Source organism: Montipora foliosa, chromosome 4 (assembly GCF_036669935.1).
Source record: "Montipora foliosa isolate CH-2021 chromosome 4, ASM3666993v2, whole genome shotgun sequence".
In the NCBI taxonomy this organism is placed as follows: domain Eukaryota; kingdom Metazoa; phylum Cnidaria; class Anthozoa; order Scleractinia; family Acroporidae; genus Montipora; species Montipora foliosa.
Window position 1 is genome coordinate 16,672,843 of NC_090872.1, and position 14,956 is coordinate 16,687,798.

At 40.3% G+C, this 14,956-nt stretch overlaps 1 protein-coding gene and 1 long non-coding RNA gene across 2 annotated transcripts in view; both read left to right on the forward strand.

The window, feature by feature from the left end:
- LOC138001068 (uncharacterized) overlaps positions 1 to 14,956 on the forward strand; it is a 424,432-nt gene that overhangs the window by 372,165 nt on the left and 37,311 nt on the right. Inside the window, exons 14-17 of the mRNA XM_068847736.1 lie at positions 1,753 to 1,821; positions 2,478 to 2,545; positions 6,272 to 6,348; positions 7,095 to 11,530. Of these exons, the coding sequence (XP_068703837.1) occupies positions 7,128 to 11,530 (4,403 nt within the window). The 5' untranslated portion in view covers positions 1,753 to 1,821; positions 2,478 to 2,545; positions 6,272 to 6,348; positions 7,095 to 7,127. The remainder of the gene's footprint in view (positions 1 to 1,752; positions 1,822 to 2,477; positions 2,546 to 6,271; positions 6,349 to 7,094; positions 11,531 to 14,956) is intronic.
- The window catches only part of LOC138000053 (uncharacterized), a 4,577-nt gene continuing 1,696 nt past the window's right edge, over positions 12,076 to 14,956 (forward strand). The window contains exons 1-2 of the long non-coding RNA XR_011123059.1: positions 12,076 to 12,181; positions 14,814 to 14,956. The exon at positions 14,814 to 14,956 is cut by the window's right edge and continues 1,696 nt beyond it. This is a non-coding gene — a long non-coding RNA (uncharacterized lncRNA). The remainder of the gene's footprint in view (positions 12,182 to 14,813) is intronic.

Consider the following 14,956-nt stretch of genomic DNA (forward strand, 5'->3'; position numbering starts at 1 on the left):
AGGTCTCGATAAAGGTAATATAAACACTGCATTGAAGTGACACTCTGATGATCGTTCCCTGTTTGATCCTGCGAGTAATCATATCCTTATCTAAGAGATTAAGTGATCCGCAGTCAGGTGTACAAGTATCAGGAGGACTCGTACTGATGACTCATTAAATCACTTATTATCTATAGGGAAGATATCTATTTACAAACATTGCTTTTGTTATTCAAATGTGCCAACCACATGGACAAAAGACCCTTTGTTTCGACAGTGAATCAGGCTCTTGGTTTGCACATTAATGACCGAATAGGTGACGTCAACAACATCGCTGTTTGATTGACAGACAAGTTGAAATCGTAAATTGCAAGGCGATACGACAAATATGTGCCCATATCCTAGCCTAGCTGCATGGATCAGTTTTTTCTCAATTGACTGAGCCGAGCTAATTTATGCACCAAAGGACTCCAAATAGACTAGCAGTAGCTATCGCTAAGTGCCAACGAGACAGTCAATATGTAATACGTAGTTTGCAGATTTGTATCACAGTGCTATTTTTGAAACCCAATAGTAGTTGGAATTTTTATTTCAAAGTACTGCACTCAACTTACCTAAGTTAACAATAGCGATGTTTCTCGTGACTTCATCCATTGTTATCGTTGAAACAATGACTTCTTTTGTTCCGTGGTTGGCAAATTTGAATATCAAAAGATAATAATAATAATAATAATAATAATATTAATAATAATAATAATAATACACACCTCTCTCTGTGCAGGGGTGCAGGGCTGGCGACTGCTGGTGGTGAGAGCACTCGCCTCCTACCAATATGGCCTGGGTTCGGTTCCCAGAATCGGTGTCATGAGTGTGTTGAGTTTGTTGGTTCTCTACTCTGCTCCGAGACTTTTTTTCTCCGGGTAATCTGGTTTTCTCTTTTCCTCAAAAACCAACGTTTGATTTTGCGGATTGTGTTTATTTGTTGACTTCAGTTTTAAGTGTTCCCAATTAGTGCTTTATTTAAGTGTCTTGTCTTCTAAGACAAGACACTTAAATAAAGTTCCTTTCCTTTTCCTTTCCCTAATTAGTATACTGAATATGCTTGAGACTTCCTTAAACTAAGACTAACTAAGTGCTAAGGGTCGTCTCAAACTTTTTCTTCAACGATTTACTGCTAATAAATACATGCGTGAATCAAGGCCAGAGAAAAGTTTATCTATTCTTTGATGCATCGTCGTTCTTTTGCGTACGGTGATTTTTTAAATTTAGTATGAAAGATTTTTAGATCGATATTGTTGGACGGCACATAGTATGGATGGCCTCTGAGTTTTGGAAGACACGACTTGAAGCCGGGAGTGAGCCCAGCTGGGGCCCGTTTCACGAAAGTCCCGAAAACTTTTCGGTTCCGAAAAGCCATTTGTGAAACTGTCAACCGCTTGTTTGGAAAAGCCGATATTTTGACATGTTTTCAAGATAACAAAAAGCAAAATGGCTGTGAAGTTTGACGACTTAAGTCCCCTCCATTCTTGAGATATAGAGGGAATAGTGACACCCGTAAATTAATGGCCCGTAAAGTTTCGGGACCTTACAGAAACGGGCCCCAGGATCTCTCGTGTAGGACTGTGGAAAATATTCTGAGACATATTGCTGAACTGTTTGTGACGATAAGGTTTGTAGCGAATTGATTGGTCACATTCTTCCCCTAAAAGTTTACTAAGCTGGTTCTGGGAAGTTAAGTACTTATCGTTAACGTTAATACTCTTTCTCTACCAGTTGTATCTCGTGGAACTGTGCGATGGTGTGATGATTCGTATATATTGGAGCTTGGACTTCATTTAACAGGTAACTTAAGTTAAGCAATCGAGTCTGTGCGGTGATTTAAATCTGGTTCTCACAGCAAAGAAACATGCAAAAGCAATCGTCACCTCGGCTTGAAGACAATGAAAGTTATGATTTTCCGTATGTACAAACGATCTTCCACCTTGTAACGTCTATAATTATAAGGTGAGGTTTTTGCTCAGGAAACCCGTCATGTATATTAATTGCTTCTCGCACTGACGATTGTAATTGTGTTAGAAAAAGAGCTGAATCATGATGTTTTTGAAATACTTGGCTGATAGCTAGTAAATAAAGTCAATTAGCCTTAATGCAGTGAAGATATATATATAATACAAGACTTTTGCAAATCAATTCAAATGACTTTTCTTTTCGTCAAATTAATCATTAGTTTGCATTCCCTCAAAGAAATGCTCGAGACTAGATGGAATCCAAACTTTAGGGAGCGCCATGAAGTGTCCCCCACCTAATTGTAATTGTTGAGCTTTTCTATATACTTGTGTAGATTGCTCTGGCATTTTTGTGTATGATATTCTCTATACGAAGTAGAGTACTTCGGTAATTTCCAGTATTTGTAAGATACTATGAGATTCTGAGTTTATATGAAGATTAGGTCATGGCTTTGATCAATCCGGCAACTTTGTTTCTGATTTCTCTTTCAGCAGCATTGTAGCAAGCTTTGAAACAGAAAGCCAAAGTTTTAAGATTTGCTTATAATGTTTTGTTAGAGGTAAGCAATAAGGTTAAGCGACGAGGCAAATGTCACACAACCCAGACTTGCATTTTGTGTTGCAAAAAACAGAGGGAATATTCTCTGTATTTAATAAGATATTCCATAAATCGTCAACAAGGCAGCATAAATTAGCTAATCCATTGACAGCAAAAGCGCCCCCGATCGGCGATTAAAATTGTTTGGCGCCAGCCATAGTAAATCTATACATCTCGCTCTCAGGGGGGGAAGGGTAGAAAAGTAAACTCAACGAACTCGTTGAATACGCGGCCATAGCCTACCTTCCAGAGTTTGGTGTTGTGCCTCGCATGGCGGCCCCGGATAAAATGATTAAGCTCACGTTATATTTCATAAGTTTCGAATAGATTCTACTCAAAGCTTCAGCAACGATCTTTGGATTAGTGTCTTTATAAACGGTTATTTTATACATGTGTTCGAAATATGAGATCTTTTAAAACAGTTTTGGATGAAATTTCTGCACTGAGTTTTACTGCCTCCATGCTTGACTTCCTTGGACCTCGAAACTATGTTCAGACTGCTTGAAACTTAACAAGACGTTATTAACCTATAGCATTTGCCTATAGAAGTTGTGGATCCGAAATTGTAAGACAGGAAGACAAGCACAGGAGTGTCGTTTAAGGAAAGGTAATATTATTCAACTTATTGGAACTAAATTTCGAAATCCTACTTAGTTAAATATTCAAAGGACTACGAGACAGAATAACACCTATCGATGACAAAGACATCACTCAACTGGCGCTAATGTGAACAATGCTGTTTATATACAGCCCCGGGATACAGCCTACCTATTTTTTTTCTGAAGCATCTTAGCGGGCTGGAATCCTAAATCCTTGAATCTGATTGGCTAATCGCGCGCTCGTAGCCCGTCCAGCTTTTTGCGATACAGACCACGGTCCGAAATCTGTTCCGTTCTGAAACTGTCGTGACTAATTGAGAATGTTTTTACTACGACGCGACGAAACGTTGAATTTTACCTCTTAAAATGCAAGTTTTCGCTTACTAACCGTTGCAAGAGAAGGAAAAACATCAGCAATGGAATAAAAGGCCTGCTTATCCTTCGAAAAGGCTAGTATTCACATGACGTTGCTGACAACACTTTGCTGGTTTGCTGTTTTCGAGTTGTTGGACGGTTTTCATGAACTGTTCACACGCCGTTGAACTTAAAACGACTTACACTGCAGAGCAGAGTACATTGTATTTTCTTTGGAATTCTATTTTCTAATCTCGTTTTATATTGCTTCATTTAAGAATATACGAATTCCTAGCTAAAATAGGCAAACAAACACATCGCGACGCTGTGGTTTTTCGCGTTGTTTTTCGTGAACTGTTGACCTGCCGTTTAACTAAAACGACTAACTGTAGAGAAGTAAGTCCTTTGAGCTCAGTTTTTCGGTTGACATCCGTTATTTTCTTTTGGATATCTATTCTATAATCTCGTTCTTTTTTTTGCTTCATATTCGTAGCTAAAATAGTCAAACAAACAAACCGCAACGCTATGGAGTCTGCATGAACTAATGTCTGTTCAACAAGTTTTTCTTGTGTAGTTTTCTAAGTTTTGCACTGATTTGTGAAGGACTTGACGGAGAACAAAGATGAATCCTTGAAATAATAAGATATGAAGGCAGAGGCAGAAGTATGAGTATTTTTCACTGAGTTTTTTCCGCCTGTTTTAAGAACTTTCGTTCAATTTTGAACAAGACAAAGCATTTTAATTCGTAGAACATTATTCGCCTGTTTGTACGAATTTTTCAAACATCATTGTTTAGTTTGCTTAGCTCATTTCTCTGTGCTTGCTATGAAATATAACTGTTTTTTAATACATTTATTGCACCAAGAGATATTTGAAGTTTTGTTTTATCGTTAATCTATCATTTTTCTCTGAGCTTTCTATGAGAGCGGAGCGCTTTTCTCAGTTATAAGTTAATTTCAACTGTGACAGTGCGACTTTAATAGAGCGCGTAGAAAGACTTTTTGTAAACCAGTTTGCCATGTTCATTTTCAGAAAAAAAAGGCAGAAAAAATAAATACGTTATTCACCGGCCTAGGTCGGTCCGTATAGGCACAGTTTTTCCCTATACGGACCTCCCAGCCAGTGAATAACATATATTTCATTACCCAATGCATACTTTCCAGAATGAATCTACTTCAAACTTCTGCCTTCTAAATGCTCGCTCTTTATGTAACAAGGCGCGAATTATCAAGTACTTTGTGACTGATTCTGATATCGATTTACTAGCGACACAGGGGTGTTCCACAGGGAACCAGAAAGCTTGTAAATTTGTAAGCGTATGTACATCTTGCGAGTGTGTTAGTAAGAAAATTGGGTATACTATTTGGATTACCTGCACTATCTTTTTCACTTTCTAATTATGTCTGTTTTCACATATGCAATTTCAGTATGGGGTCCGCGAGCTATAACAAATATCTTTACGTTTCGGTTCCCTAAAGGAGGTCACACCAGTTACAAAAATGTTGGAAGCTTCTGATAGGAGATTGTGGGAAAGTGTTACTAGCTCTACCGATGGGCCATTGGTGGACCTTTTGCCACCTTTGTGATTCAGATTGCTGCAAAATAGAGACCATCTCTTCACCCTTCCGGTCATCAGAACTGAACGTTTTAAGTGCAGCTTCACAAACGGATGTCTTTTCACCCCGTGTCTAACAGAGAACGTTTGTTTCTTTGGAATTTAATATCGAGCAATTATTAGCCATCTATTTCAATCACAGCTCAACCGCCATGGGCAAATAACTCGAATTCCATATCGTGCTATGTGCACCTTCATTTTTTTGATTACAGTGGAAGCTTTCAGATCATACAACCTGTCAACTTCATCATAGCTTTACTTGATTTCATACCGCAGTTCATATACGATTCATTTCATATACCATCCATCATTGATTCATTCCTCACGGGATCATTAGTGCCCACAAATGATCAGCTCCCAACATCAGTGGCTTCATAGTTCAGTTGGTTAGAGCGTCGCACTGGAATCGCGTGGTCACGGGTTCAAACCCCGTTGAAGTCCTGAATTTTTCAGGCTTCTCTACGCAATTGTAAAAATTGCGTTCGTAACTGCGAAGATCATAGCTTTACTTGATTTCATATCCGCAGTTCATATACGATTCATTTCATATACCATTCATCATTGATTCATTCCTCACGGGACCATTAGAACCCACAAATGACCAGCTCCCAACATCAGTGGCTTCATAGTTCAGTTGGTTAGAGCGTCGCACTGGAATCGCGTGGTCACGGGTTCAAACCCCGTTGAAGTCCTGAATTTTTCAGGCTTCTCTACGCAATTGTAAAAATTGCGTGCATAACTGCGAAGATCATAGCTTTACTTGATTTCATATCCGCAGTTCATATATGATTCATTTCATATACCATTCATCATTAAATTTATTAGCTAATGAAGGAATACATGTAGTCTTGCAAGTGTGTATTTGGTTTTTCCGATAATTGTAGTTTTGACAATTTGATTGGTCAAGTCTAATGTTAACATAATTTAAGGTAATTCTTGAGCTATTTCTATATATATTTGTATAAATAACTCGTGCATTTTTGTGTATAATAATGTGCTATGAAGTAATTTTCTAACAAGGTAATTTTAAACTATTTTTAAGATATTAATTATTATTGTGAGACTCTGTGTTCATGTTTTTTATCAGTCAGCGACATGATGCTCCTGATTTCTATTTCAGCTGCATTTTAGGGAGCTTTGAAACAGGAAGCCAAAGTGTTACATGATTTGTTTATACAGTGTAATGCCATTTTATTGGTAAGCAGGTTAGTTAAGCTGAACTTACTGTGTTAACCTCAAGCACACAATTGTTTTAAATTCATGCAGTCACTAAGCTTGAAAAGTTTGAAAAATGTAACAAAAAGCTTGTTTAAAAGTTGATGTAGAGGGAACAAAAGAGCAAGCTTCCTCTTAGCAGTCTTACCTTGTTTTTCCTGCTAGCCCCCAACATCTTTCATTCTTGTGCCAATATTCCATCCTTCCCACAATGTAAATGTCTGGATAAGGTTCCAATGGGTTAAAAATTCTGCATGACTCGATTGTGTGCCTTGTCATTCCCTATTGTTTTTCTGCATTGGCATACATCTTTGAAGTTTTGTAGTCACTTCTAAATCAAGGCACTTTATTTTATAAGTATACACCTTATTCTAAAATGGCCACCATTTAAATATTCTTTTGTTTTAATTCAAATAAGCCCTTGATGCCTCGTTCTTAAGCTTGAAATTCAAAAGAATATTTAACTTGAACGAGGCAACAAGGGCCAATTTGTGTCCGCATAAATCAGCGGCCATTTTGGAATAAGGTGTATTAGCTAAAGGAAATCCTTGATTTCTTAGCTTTTTGTTTTGGTGAATCGTACGCACTGCAGTTACACTCCTTAATTAAAGATAGTAGCTGCTGGTAATTTTAATCACTCATTTAATCAGTCCCTGGTAATGACTCAATGGAAACCAATTGGGCAATAATTATTGATTACCGTAATATTATTGTTCTTCTCCATTCAGATACAATGTAAAAAATCGTTAGTTTGGATTACAATGGCCACACCAGGTCCCTTGGCCAGCTCTGAGGAGAAGACAAATGGAGCTAAGCTCAGTCGACTTATTATTGATGGTGGAACAACTGTACTGAGAAGTGTTTTTGACACTCATCACCCTCCTGAAAAGTTAGCAGCTGATCTTAATGCCTGTTATACCACTCTTGTCAACCTTTTTCATAGAAGAATTCTCAATGGTTACCAGTGGGACAAGCTGTTCCCTGGTGGTGGAGCTGCTCCGGACTCCAACACCTTTGATATAACTCTGCTTTTCCTCCTTCTGACCAACATTTGTGGACTTACCCCTCCCCACACAGGATGGCATCGCGAACCACCCCCAACTGACACCTCTCACGAGGCAAACCTTGCTCGCATTAAGTTTTTCCGTAATCAAGTGTATGGGCATGTGACAACCGCTGGTGTCGATGCACCAACATGCAATGCTCTGTGGAAGGAGATAAGTGCCGTTTTAGTGTCTCTTGGGTTAAGTCAGGGAGAGATTTATCGATTAAAGGCAGAGCGATGTGGAGAGGAGGATTATCTTGATGCCTTGCAGGACTGGGCGGAGAGTGAAAGGGATATCAAGACTCAACTTAATGACATGCATCAGCTTCAGAACACAGTCAAACAGAATGTTCAGGAAAACAAATCCACCCTTAAAGACCTGCGAATCCAGCAGTCAACAACCCAAGAGACTCTTGAGGAAGGCAATTGGAGACTAGAAAACTTGCAAATTTCTCAAAACACAACCCAACAGGCTGTTAAAGAAGGCAATTCCAGACTTGAGGACTTGCAAATTTCTCAAACGACGACCCAACGGGCTGTGAAGGAAAGCAACTCTAGGATTGAACACATACATCAAATAGTTACTGAAATCCGTGGGCCACAACAAAACACTGATCAGGAGGATAAAATCCTAAAGAAACTTGCAAGGGTTGACTCCCAACGTGATGTCAGAGATTACACAAAGAGATACTTAGAAGGAACCCGTGAGTCCTTCTTTGCTGAAATCAACAGGTGGTTGGATGATGCAAGCTCTCCAAATCGTGTCGTGGTGCTCAGCGGAAATGCAGGGATGGGGAAATCTGTCATCGCTGCTGAGATGTGCAGAAGAATGCAAGAGGCTGGTAGATTGGCGGGGAGCCATTTCTGTCACCATGACAGAGCACGCCACAGGAATCCCAAGGTGATGATGCAGTCTTTAGCTTGTCACCTCTCATGCTGTTTTCCAGAGTACAAGAAAGCTCTTGTGGAACAGTTCTCTGGAAATCTAGGTGTAGAGATCAACAACATGGAAGTGAAAGATCTCTTTGATTTGCTTTTTTTAGAACCTCTGAACATGGTAGCAGATCCAGGTTTTACATCTCTTGTGGTAATAGATGCCTTAGATGAAAGTCAATACCAAGGGCGAAATGAGCTTCTTGACGTGATATCCAGTTTGTTTAAGGATCTGCCGCTTTGGCTTCGATTTTTTGTGACGACGCGACCTGAAGTTAACATTTGGGACAGCTTGAAAGATTTGCGTCCACTGCGACTGGAGCCAAAAGATGAAAACAACTTGAAGGACATTCGGTTTTACTTTGAACAGAGTCTAAGCGTTTTATTACCAGTTGAAAGGCCCGAGCATGTCTTAGATGATCTCGTGCAAAAGTCAGAGGGAGTCTTTCTGTGTGCCCAGTTTTTGGTAGATTTTATAAGGGCTAAGTGTCCAATCGTTCTTACCTTGGAACAACTGGAGAAGACCCTTCCGTCTGGCATCTCGTCTATTTACCAGTCGTATTTCGAACGGTTGGAGCAAGACTTGTGTAAGGAACTGAACATAACAGAAGAGCATTTTCTTTGTTTTCTAAGTGCAATTGCAGCTGCAAGGGAACCACTGCCTTTGGGTTTTGTTCCTAAATTGTTGTGCAGGAAGTCGTCGTCCTTGAGTGTTATGCGAAAGGTGAGCAAAGCCATTGCCATTGTGTCATCACTCCTTCCTGTTCACGATAACCGTATTCATTTCTTTCATAAATCGGTCAAGGACTGGTTGACAGACAAGTCACGCTACGAGCAGCACATTTTCAGCGTGGAGGAAATGGAAGGCCATAAGATCCTTTTTTCTCTTTGCTCTAAGGAATTTGACGAGTTAAAGAGTAAAGGTGTTAGCAACTCGCAATCCTTCACTGGCACTTCAAGGTATGCCTTGGAACATGGTGTTCAGCACATGCTAGAGTTAGACCAGGACATGAGATCCTGCAGCATAGAACAAGTGATTGGAAACTATGTGTTATGTCCTGAGCTTTTGTATGCAAAGATTTGTGTGAACATATCAGCAGCCACAGAAGATATCGTTTGTGCAATGAAACACGGTGGTTTGAAAACGATATCTACCGAGTGTCAAGAGGCACTTTCGTCATTATTGATTGTTTTAAAGATGCACCGCCAAACCTTAGAGGTATATCCGTTTACCATCTTTCAAGGTCTGTTGAACGAAGGAAGTAGTAAACTATCCTCTGACTCCCGCCAGCTTCTGGAGACCAAGTATACCGATAGGCCTTACATGGAGGTCGTAAGAAAAAATGACTCCCTAGGACATGTTGAAGCTATGTTTTATTGTTTTTCACGGGTGGTTTGTTTCGATGTGTCCCCCAGCCTAGAATTCATGGTGTGTGAATGCTGCGATGGATCCATTCAGTTGTGGTCACTTGCTTCTGGTAACCTCGAATGGAAGCGTTATGTCAAACCAAAATACTATGATTCGTTATTTCCCGAATTCAGAGTCATCAATACCGATGATGCATACCAACCAGCAGATTTTGAAAGGTCATCCGTGTTTGGTTTTTACCGTTCAGTGGTGTTTCATCCCAGCAAGGATGTCATCTTGCCAGGGGAGCTAAGCCATTCGTTTTCCTTTAATGGCGACTTGAAGCCGCTTTTTCCTACCAGTAAGTGCAGTTTTTCTGTCTGTTCAATATGCGGCAACGAGATGTTAAGCGATTATCCAGACGATGCAAAATGTCTTGTGGTGTGGAATCTAAACAATGGCAAGGAGATTAATCGTTTCAACAGAGATAAAAATATTTCATCTTTTGCGATGTCCCGAGATGGAAAGCTCGTGGCTGTTTCCCATTCAACGGGCTCAGTTTGTTTAGTTGACAGGGAAAGTGCTTTTTCAACTCTGGCAGAGGCATCTTTGGAGTCTGTGTGTGGAATGATCAGATTCTCACCGGACAGTCGATTTCTTTTTTGTTTACATTTAAAACGACATTACTTGGAAAAGTTTTGTTTAGGAGTCACTGAGGGGCCTGAGCATCACTATTCGATGGACGTTGTTGATGTTCCTAGTTGTAATTCCGTTGAGTTAGAATCCCATAGAATCGGTGGCTTTCTGTTAGGAGATCCGTTGAAATTGCCAGATCCGGACATTTATTCTGTCGTAGTGCTTAATAGCCATTCTCTTTTAAGGAACCGCACGTGGGAACGTTACATAGAAATGGTTTATCGGAAGCCACCAACGAAGAACTCAGAATTCCGATGTTTCGATTCTCTTCTATTCTCGTTAACCGGCGAGAGTGTTTATGCGGAAGTAACGGTTTTTAACGGATCGGGGCGCATACCAAAACGAATCATGGCTTATGACGTTTTAAACGGGGAAGTCAAGGGACAGAAAGGGTTTGAGAGTCCCATCCGTGATTTTGTAGCTTTAAAAGAAGGCATTTTGATTGCAACGAAGATCACTCTTGAACTGTGGAACTTTGATTTGTCAGTCTGCATGCGACGATGGATGTTTGGCGCGGATGCTCTCTTTCCTATTTCAGATGATCAGGCGGCATGCATAACATTTGAAATGCGAGGTGGGGTCATTTTGGATGTTGTTGGAGGAGAGATTGTGGAAACATTTAAACTGCTTCCCGGGAAATTGCTTGCTTGGCACAAGGACCTCCAGCTGTTTGCCTCCACTGATGGCAGGGAAATTGAACTGAAGCAACTTGGTAAAACCGAACCGCTCTGGCATTTCTTCGTGGGTCACAGATTTTTTCTTTCTGATGAGATGGCATCATTTTCACCCGAGGGTCAATTTATTTTGATAAACAGGGTCGCCACGCATAAGTACGTTCTCGATACAATTTCTGGTAAAGTGCGTCTTAAGTTGAGTGATGACCCCTATTCCTATTGTAAATTCATCAGTGACGAGGAGTGTGTTTCTCTGAACACCGTCCGTTACGCATCTGGCGGTCGCCTTCACCTGTTCAACGTAAGGTCTGGAGATCTTCTTGTTGTAATGGATGTTTTGGGCAATACGCCCTCCTGTTTGGCAACATTTCCTAGATCGAGTCTCATTGCCATTGGTTCAGATCAAGGGTTAGAAATTATCAAAGTAAAATACCCGGGAGAAGAGACACTCAGCAGTGAGGCAAAAAAGTAAGTTCTTTTTGTAAATACACATAATCTTTTTTTATCACCTACGGGGCAAAATTACTGAATGCTGATTGGCTGAGACGTAGGTCATTTTTTCTTAATCACGAGGACAATTTTGGTAATCAAGAAGAGGGCATGATTACTTGATCCTGATTGGTTAACAGTTGCTTATCCAGAGCAAGCGAAGTTACAAGAGAATCCTCTTCCAGAATAAACTACTTTTTTGTGCACATATCAAATACATTTTAAGCGCTATTTCTATTGACAGCAACGACTTATTGAATTGAACTTTAACCGAATGGGAGCGTGTTGATTCTCATTTGTCGCGGCACGGAAGGCCTTTCCCCAATAACTTTGCCCTTTATGTGATAAACATGTAATCGCCATGTTCTCTCGCGCAATTAAGGATTAACTTCACTTGTATTTTCAAAGTTTTTCAAATCGCCCTCGTTATTTTGCGACTCGGGCAATTTTGTGAAAACTTTGAAACTGCGTGTGAAGTTAATCCTTAATTGCTATCGGACCCATGCAATTACATGTTTATCACATAAAGGACAAAGTTATTGAGGGAAGCCCGTTCCGTGCCGCGACAAATGCTGAAATTATCAAGGTAAAATACCCGGGATAGGAGACACTCAGCAGTGAGGGTAAAAAGTAAGGTACCAATTTATTGTATAAAAGGCAACCTTTTTTTAAATGCATGTAATCTTTCAAATACTGTATCCACTATCGTGGCCAGCAGCACCATGAGCGAATACTGCTCGGCAAATGACCACACGACCCGCTGATATCACAAGATATTCTGTGTGTACTTCGAGCTTGCCCACATGAAGAGTATAAACCATTATCAGTCTATTGTGATTGCGTGGAAGTGTTTGTTATTCCCATATATGGTGATATGGGGTTAGGTACTTGGTGTATTTTGTCATTTAGTGGTTATCTATTGCACAAAATTATCTAAAAACGGAAAACCTTCAGGGTTAGGATTAGTGTTAGCGTTAGGGTTGTAGGTTAGGGTAATTGTATAATTACTGAACGTTTTATACCTTGTTTAAAAAAATTTGAAACAAGAGAAAAAGAGACACCAAGTACCTACCGATATGGGTGTGCATGACGGGGTTGAGTAGTTTGCTTGTGGGCTCATTCTCGCACCCCTTAATAGGGAGCTTACGAAACGACGACGCCGACGGCAACGACGACGCTACAAAACAATAGGTTTAGTGAGCAAAAACAATGGTTCTTCACGCTCTGCACGTGTGTGTTACATTTCGGTACATTTCTTTGCCGTCATCTCCTAAATGACGACGTGAAATGACCAAATTGAAGGTTCTGTGGAGGACCTTAGCACATGACGATGAATTTTCAGTTCTCTCTCTACGCTTCCAACTCACTCATACCAGTTTAATTCCTCGACAGTTACTACACATTTTTAACTCGAAACGACATGAAATAGTTTCGTAGTGATATGAATAACGCGAACTCGTATTTTAAAATGAAGTCCTCGTTGCCGTCGCCGTCCTCGTTTCGTAAGCTCCCTAATTATGGCGCAGGGCTCTGTATCCAATTTCCGCTCTTAATTCTTAATGTCCTGTGGACAAGAGCCGCTAAAGTTGTTTTCAAATATTGCCCACCCTGCTGATGGGTGAAACTCTGTTGAGTAAATCCGGTTCAAAACAGATAGAAATCAGTTTAAAGCTAGGTGGACACAAAGTAACACCAATCTCGCGGTCAGGCCAGTACCCTCGGCGTGCGCACAACGCTAATAGGGAGTTTAAAATCTACGACGCGACGGCAGCGAAAACGTCACAAATTATGCATATTTATTGAGCAAAAACAATAGCTTTGCACGCTCTGCGCGTGCATTTTTCATTTTTGTACATTTCTTTTACGTTTTCTGCAAATCTACGACGTGAAATTACCAGTTCTAAAGTTTTTCAGAGAATGTGAACACAAGGCAGTGAATTTGAATTTTCTGTCGTAGCTTCAACACCGCACCTCCTAATTCAGTTCCTGGAAAGTTACACTAGTTTTTAGAAGTTAGATAAGCCAACATGTGACGAAAAATGTAAATTAACCCGAAGTTGGAATCTTAAATGACGTTTTCGTTACCGTCGCGTCGCAGATCTTAAACTCCCCAATATGACACTGGAGTGGCAGCCATGGACAGCTGTTTCGACCTTGTTAGACTTCGTCATCATAGCATAGCTGTAATGACAGAGATAACGATGACAGCCTCTAGAGGGCCTGGATGGGGCTGTTTTTTTAAAATATGTAAAGATCCTAGTTTGGCGAGGAGCAAGAAAACAAAAATGACATGTGACCGCCAACTGTTACGTTAAGCAAGACGACGACGGATCGTTGTCTAAAAACATTATTTCCCGTTATTGTATAATTTTAGCGATTACTCCAAGTAGCTCTACATGGAATGTGAATGTCAACATTTCAGAACTAAAATTGGTAAGAACGGTGTGGATATTTAGAGAGGCGTCCTCACGGTAACCTCGAATTTGATCAGTTCTTGTCGTTGTCATGGCTAGAACGGCGTAAAGATGTAGGGCGTTTTCCATTTACAAAAAATTTCCGGAAATTTCCATCGGGTGGAAAACGTGTTCCATTTAACTCGGGTCCCTTCGCCGCCCAGTGATTGCGATTTTACGCGCCAAAATTTAAAAATGTGGCCGTGAATAGCCTGGAAGTGGTAAGACCTTTCAAAAGTTGTAAATGGAACACACAAGAAAGTATTTGCATTAAAATAGTGTTCAATTCACGGAGGATTATTTTGGTACACCATCATGACCGCCATTCCTTTGTTTGGAACATCAACATGGCCGCCGTGACGTCATGTGAAAACGCTCCATATAGAGGCCCGAATTGCTAACAACGGTGGGAAACTCTTTGCATTGTGGGAACGTTAACTGCGGGTTACAAGTTTACGAGCAGCGGGGCCACGAGTCACATTGTTACGATTTGACTCACCATACGGATATCTGTAGATATCAGGCAAAAAGTTGCGCCAAATCAAACAGGTTTCATTGATTTTAGCAAAACGAAAATCTCAGCTTGACGTTTGCCGTTGACCGCCAACGCGATTCTACATCTCTCTTTTGCGCATGCGTTCGCTGAAAACAAAAGCAATAGGCAGAGTTTTAAGTCTATGAGGCTTAAGTTTTCTATTCGACTCCAAACTCTATTCGTAAAACGTGACCTTCTGTAAATCTGCCTAGTTTGATTAATTGAAATACAATAAAGGATTGATCGATCAGTTGATTAATTTGTTTTCCCGCAGGCGCAAGCTTCAGGAGTGAGTGTTGATTGAGTCTTGTGAGCTGAAGAAACAAGGGCTGACCATTGGACAAGGTTTCCTGCATTTTCAGGACAAACACAAGTGAACTTTGCGAAACTTGTATATATTCTTTACTGTGTTAGACT